The sequence below is a fragment of the Myotis davidii genome, unplaced genomic scaffold (genome assembly GCF_000327345.1).
Source record: "Myotis davidii unplaced genomic scaffold, ASM32734v1 scaffold118, whole genome shotgun sequence".
NCBI classification, from domain to species: Eukaryota; Metazoa; Chordata; class Mammalia; order Chiroptera; family Vespertilionidae; genus Myotis; species Myotis davidii.
This window is the reverse complement of record NW_006290441.1, coordinates 218010-225275: the sequence shown is the minus strand read 5'-3', so window position 1 is coordinate 225275 and position 7266 is coordinate 218010. Positions and strand designations below refer to the sequence as shown.

Genomic DNA, 7266 nt, shown 5'->3' with positions numbered 1-7266 from the left:
TCGCGAGCCACAGTTTGCCAACCACTGCCTTAGCAGGATAAACATCTGGTGTCTCAATAACCTGCTGGTAACAAAGCTACCATACACTTCCACAGTAAAAGGCCCGGGCATAGACCCGGCCCCGCAGGGCAGTGAAGGAGTAGGTACAGTCTGTAGCTGAGGACTGGAGCCAGGTGCACGGAGAAAGGAACTCCATACCCAGGAGTTGGCCCAGGTCTCCTGCTCCAGACCAATATCTTGGAAGGACCTGCCGGTTCTTCTCGGGAAAGTGGACTGTGAGCGTGCTCTGTGTTTGCCCCCAGAGCCCCTGTCCTACTCAGAGTCATGGTTCTTCGTGGCCATAGTCAGAGACTGAGGCTCCAAGGAGTGCAGGAGCCGGGAGGACTGCCCACCTGGCCCAGCAGCCTCTGCCTGAGCGTGCATCTGTGTGATTAGCTGGTCAAGGGGGACTATTTTAGCATCTACTTGGGGGCAAAGTGAGCTGACACACAGACTCCTCACTTTATGTCTTCATGCTACAGAAGGGAAATGTCAAGTTCTAGTTGTTTGGGAATTCGGATGTCCTGACCCAGTTAATCAAGGAGGTGACATCACATGGGGAAGGGCCTCTTCTTCTCGGAAAGGCAGTGGCAGGATTGGCCCCTCTTGTGACTCTGTGTGAGGGTCCCCTGTGACGTAAACCCCTGGCATTGCAGGCCATCCAGAGGCAGCTGGAGGAGGTGGAGGAGCGGCAGAGGGCCTCCGAGATCCAGGGCGTGAGGCTGGAGAAGGCACTGAGAGGAGAAGCAGGTAGGCATCCCATCACATCCACAGCAGCAGCCCCATCGTGGCTGTGGTCTGAGAACAGTGCTGGCCTCACCATCCAGATAAAACAGGGAGACTTGTCATCCTCTGGATCTGCCAGTATCGACAAAACATGAAATCTTCAGCTGCTTCACACTTTCATTGTCAGCCTGACTGTTGGAAATTCCTAGGGGCACTGGTAGGCCTGTGGGCCTTGTCTCTGGGTTTCTGCTCTGCCCAGTTATCTGCTACTGTGAATGTTCTTTGCAATTCAGGGGTTAGCATAGATTCAGGAGAACTGTTTGGGCATTCAAGCAATGGTGGTAGTGATTCAAAGCCTGGACTTTGGTAAAAATCCTGGTTTCTCCCTTTACTCACTGTATGACCTTAGACCAGCCACATTTTAAATCTTTACAATTTAAATCTCTCCTCTAAAATGGAGATAATAGTGGTTTCCAACCTTATAGAGCTGATGTAAGCATTAAAGAAGAAATTTTACATATATTCATGTATATGGATATGTATAAATATCTCTCTGTATATATGTGTATATATACATTTATGTATGTATAGACACATACATTTACATTTATACACACATATACATACATACACATTTACATATATATGTAAATGTGTATGCATGTATGTATATATAAAAATTAGCACACTGCCTGACACAGGTAAAGCACTAAATGGTAACTATTCTACCGATAGCTTCACTCTCTCAGATCCGAACAGAATTCATCTGGTGAAGCCCTGTTATTGCTGGACATGAGGACAGTGGGTCTATAATGATGACTATGACATAGTTTCTGCCTTTGAGAGCTTTACAGTCCACTGAAGGACACAGATCTGTAGAGAAATAAACCACAATACAGGAGGACCAGTGCTGTGTTAGGGACAAGCATCAGGGTGCGTGGGCACAGGAGCAAGAGGTTCCTAACTGATCCTGGGAGAGGGACGGTCAGGCTAGGCTTCCCGGGAGGGGTGGCCTGTCAAGATGAGAACCAGAGGAGGAAGGAGTTAACCAGTGAGGCGAGGAGACTGTTCTGGCAGAGGGAGCAGCACCTGCAAAGGCCAGATGTGTGAAGACGTGAAATGCCTTAATGAAAGAGGGGCCGGGAAGGGTTCTGGGGTGAGGGATGACTTAAAGAAATCCACTTGTTTTTCAAAACCACCCAGCATCTATGTGGGTAGTGAATTGGGCGGCACACACACACACAAAAGTGCACGTATTTCCTATGCCGGGCCTCTAGTGAGATATAAAACCACCCAGCATCTATGTGGGTTGTAAATTGGGCGGGGGGGCGGGGGGGAGGGGTCTTTAGGGTTTGTGGGAAGTATTGTCTCTCTAGCTTTGTGACATGATGTCTTTAGCCTTTTATATTTTGGATATAAAGTGTGAAAAACCAAACGTTGGAAGCACATCTCTCTCTCTGTAACCATGAAAATGTGTTACTGGTTAAACAACATAGTGAAAGGTTAGGGTTTCAATTCTCTTAAAACTTCAGTTATTTGAGAGTGATGATACTAGCAAGGGCAGACCCAGATTTTGTGATGCCTGAAGCTCATACAAAGTCAGACCCGCAAAATTGTAAGGGCTGCTCCCCCATCCAAGTGAGGGGCCCTGGGTTCCAGCTTTAGTATTAACTGTATGGCTCACATGTCTTTGGTTAACAGGGAAACGCTGGAGTCAGAGTTTAACCCCTCTGTGCCTCCGTTTCCTTGTTTGTAAAGTAAGAGTGATACTTCTATCTGTTTCTTGGGTTTGTGGTGAGGGTCGGCTAAAACAATTAATGTGGAAGCCCTAGCATAGGGCCTGACTATGGGATGGATGGCATAATTGATTAATAAATATTTGTCCCTGTTCTTACTAAAATACACTATGCATGTCCTTGTAAAGGAAACCTGAATCCACTCATCAGAAGTAGGTTTCATTACCCAAATGATACCCATTTCCTGCTGCTTGGAGTGAGAGTCACTGCCTATCTGGTGCTTTTCTTTAGGAATCCACTGATTTCAGTGAGAGCCCTAGGAATAAACAAGACAAACCAGCAAAGCTAGGGCATGCTTCCGTTTGCTGGGGAGGCACTGTGGCATGGCGGGGCAGGGAGAATTATAGGCATCAGAGAGCACAGGGTTCAAATTCTGTTCCATTGCATTTAGGTTGTGTAGTCCTAGGAAAATCACTTAACCCCTCTGGTCCCATACGGCTTATGTGAAAAACGGAGCTAATAGTCTCCACATTACCAGGTCATTTTGAGAATTAAGGGCCTTGGTGGGCAAAGTGTCTCCCAGAGTGTGGGCAACACATGCTACTTCACATTACTTTACAAAATATTGGTATCCACATACATACACTTTTTAAAATATATATTTTATTGATTTTTTTACAGAGAGGAAGGGGGAGAGATAGAGAGTTAGAAACATCGACGAAACATCGACGAGGGAGAAACATCAACCAGCCGCCTCCTGCACACCCCCCACTGGGGATGTGCCCGCAACCCAGGTACATGCCCTTGCCTGGAATCAAACCTGGGACCCTTGAGTCTGCAAGCCGATGCTCTATCCACTGAGCCAAACTGGTTAGGGCCACATACATACACTTTTAAAGAACTCACTCTCTATTCGTCACTGCTTGAGATTTATATTCTAGAAACCAATATTTTCACACTTCTGAACATCTCCCCATTTCGAGTTATCAGCTAAAGAAACCCTGATGCTTGTGGTGTTGTCCAAGGTATGCTAACCTGGCCAGAAGATGGATTCCATTCCTTCTCTTGATATCTTTGGTAATTTAATCCCCATGTTAAGTTTATGGGCCTTTTCCTCCTTGATTGTCTTTGTGTGGGTGACAGATGCAAACCAACCAGGAGCTAAAGACTAAAGGAGTTAAGGCAGGGAGCGCAGCCCCACAGGATGCCATATGGGAGATTTGCAGACCAGGCATCAAAATTAATACACCCTTAACTTGTAATAACATTTGTGCAATAATAATGTTTCTTTACAGTTTAATATTCTATTCAGCCCCTTTAAGAGATTGCCCTGGTGCTTAATGAATGGCCGATGCTTATTAGGTTAAGTTGTATTTGAGCTGGCCTGTGTTGGTCTGGTTTAAGTAATGTAATGGGAATTATTTAATAGGTATTATTAGGATAATTAGAAAATGATCACAGTTAGGCAATAATATGGAGCTATAAAGGTTGTGAATAACCAAATTTAGAGACAGGCTTGAAAACATGAGTAGTCTGCGACAGTTAAGCAAGTCTCCTCTAATGATTATGTGCTCCCGCCTGAAAGGGTCTTTTGTTCCTAGGAGTTATTCATTAGGCAGGCATTGAATTAGAGGAACATGCGGGGGTGCAGGACGGAGGGCAATGATGGCTGAAGAGCAAAATGAGGCTTTGATGAGCTCCTAATTGTTGTGACAACAATTCCTGCTTTCTCTTTTTCCCAACAGTCAGAAATATGCTTCCCCACCCCCGGGAAGGGGTTTTCCCCACTTTGTCAAGGAGGGGAAAACAACGAGAAACAAAAATCTAAGAATCCACCCAGAACACAAGTCATTATGTTCTGTAGAATGTGTGTGTGTGTGTGTGTGTGTGTGTGTGTGTGTTATAGATGGGTGTCCTTGACAAAGGGGATGGGTTCCCCTGGTGGTCCTGGCTGCCCAGAGTAAAGGACCAGGATACTCGTGTCCTGACTGCCCTGGGCCCCACCTTCTGTAAGGAGGCCAACCTCAGCTTTGCCTCTATCTCAGGTTCTTCTTAATCAAGGCCCTGTCATAATGATTTTACCTGCTTGTTGGTTGTCAGCACAGTGGTCAGTGTTATGTGCTGGGGTCATGGACTACCCCAATTTAGCAAGAGACCGTCATTCACATTTAGATGGTCTGGATGACAGAATTTGTTCTTTCTCTCGGTGCCTAGGGACAGGTGAAATCTGGTGAAAACCACAAGTGACTTGGAAGAAGAAAGGATGTGTCCCCAAGAGAGGTGGATGGGAATTAGTCCTCCCTTTTAAGCTTACCAGCTTCTGGGAAGGCTTACCAGCTGGTTGTCTGCATTAAGCTTCTTGCCTTTTTGTTGTTGTTGTTGTCAGATGGCTTTTCCATCATATAGAGGGGTTTGCAAAGGAACATCAGGATTGCCAGGCTGCCAGCAGGTGGCAGTAGGCACACACATTAATTATGATGAGAAAATGGAATGAAAACCTAGGCAGGAAGAGGGAAGTAGTTTGGCGTATACTCTGTGGTTTTTATATTGACTGTGGCTGAGGAACAGAAAGAATAATAATTTCTTGGATAATGTAAGGGTGAGGTGTCCTGAAAAGAACAGAAATACTAGAGTCAGTTGCTCCTGTGTTTGAATCCTGATGCCATTCACAGAGAGTGGCAAGGAATAATAAGACTCCAAAGTAGATGGCTAAAGAAGAGAGGAATTTGGGTTGGTTTGCCACAACTCTATGATTCAATTAAAGTAGGGCACTCCTGAGTTTGGATCCCAAAGTGATCATCATATGATAATTACCTGTTTGTGAAACTTTCTTATCTGTAAAATGGACTAATGATACCAACCTTGTAGGGTTAGTATGAAGAAAAGACTAAATGAAATAATGTTAGTAAAGCACCTAAAAGAACTGCCTGGTAGATAATAGGTATTCAAAAAATTTAAGTCCTACTTTTTCTTTTCTTTCTTTCCTTTCTCTTTTTTCCCCTTCATACCTTCACCTCTTTCATCTAACCTCTCTCCCTCTGACCGCTCTCAGTCTATGCTCCGTACCTGCAAGTCTGTTTTCTATTTTGTTTGTTAGTTTATTTTGTTCATTAGGGTCCACATATGAGTGAAATCATGTGGTACTTGTCTTTCTCTGACTGGCGTATTTCACTTAGCGTAATACTCTCCAGGTCCATCCATGCTGTCGTAAAAGGTAAGATTCCTTCTTTTTCATGGCTGTAGTACTCCCTTGGGTAAATGTACCACAGCTTTTTTATCCACTCATCTACTGGTGGGCACATGGGCTGCTTCCAAATATCACTGCAATGAACATACCTCCTCTTTCCTTTCATATTCATATCATTATAAAACATAGCTGGATGGTCAACAATTTCTCATATTGTATTTAGTTATTTGTTCAATTGTTCACATTCATTTAAAACTACACTCCATAGAAGACATTTAAACTAGTTTCTTTAAAAATATATAATACATGAATTTCCCATGCCTGGTCCATATTAGGATCTCAATGTAGACTCATGCTATTACTCCCAAAAACCAGTTCAGTAAAAGCAGTTTAGCCAAGAGAAGCAAACACTGAGGTTTGAAGGCCTGCCTCTCCAAACACGTGCCATAGTTTGGGGATCGATTTCAGGGGGTGGACATCCTTCAGGCAACCTTCCACAGCGACTTGTTCCCTACCTGTACTGAAAGGCAGTGAGTCCAAGGCCTGCCTGCCATCACAGGTGCCTGGCTGCAGTGCTCTCCAAGGCCAGCAGAGCAGGGGGCATGGGGGCCAAGATCCTTCTGTGATCCTGGAGGGGTCTGTATGGAGATAGGGTGGACGGGGTTGCCTGAAGCTCGGGCAACATTATTTCATCACATAATGCAGTGGAGTGTGGTCAGGAAAGAACTCCTACCGCATCGAGAATGGCCAGGAATAACAAGACTCCAAAGCTGATGGGGAAGCAAGCAAGGCGTCTGGATGGGTTGCCACAGCTCTGCTGCTATGATCCATAGAATGAATTTTGCAACCCTCAGGTTTGAAAAGCACTGTCATAATGATTTTACCTGGAAAAATATTTTAAAGCCGATAACCAGATGGCTGCCTGAGCCGCAGATACCGAAGGGAGTTCCTAAGAGCCATAAAGCAGCAGAATGGAGGACAAGATCCTAAAAAAGCCCATTCGCTACAAGCATCCTTTTAAAAACATTGCAATGCTCTCGAGTAAGTGAGATAAATCTCTCAGGGCCAAGAAGAAGAAAGAAGAAGGTATTGCTGAAGCTTACATGTGCCAGGAAAGAAGCAAACACAAAAACAGAACCCAGGGTGGTCTTAGGGGGAAATATCCCTGGCTTACAGTCTAAGCTTTGGAACCAGCAAGAAGGTAAGGAGCTGACCTTGAGGTTTCCATACTAAGCCAAGTCTCTAGTTCTGCCAGACCAGGTATAGATCCTCTAAAGAAACCATGCCTCGGTTTAGGCTCTCAGGATCCCATCTGCCAGATTAAGTTCAATAAACTATGAGCTTATAATAATAACAATTCTTAAAATCACCCAAAACACAAAGAAGTGAGTCACTGAGAATGAGAGTCAGCAAAAACAATACAATTTCAATGGCCAAGAACTTCAACTACATTGATTATTAAACATGGACTATACTATGCCTATGTGTAAAATATTTAAAGAATTAGTAAATTGCATTCAAAAATGAGCAAGCAGAAAAACACTGTAAAAGTAAACAGGCAACACCACCTTAACCTTC

General features: G+C 44.4%; 1 protein-coding gene across 1 annotated transcript in view; it reads left to right on the top strand.

The window, feature by feature from the left end:
- MICALCL (MICAL C-terminal like) overlaps window positions 1-7266 on the top strand; it is a 37228-nt gene that overhangs the window by 14016 nt on the left and 15946 nt on the right. Inside the window, exon 4 of the mRNA XM_015563739.1 lies at window positions 696-789. Within this exon, the coding sequence (XP_015419225.1) occupies window positions 696-789 (94 nt within the window). The remainder of the gene's footprint in view (window positions 1-695; window positions 790-7266) is intronic.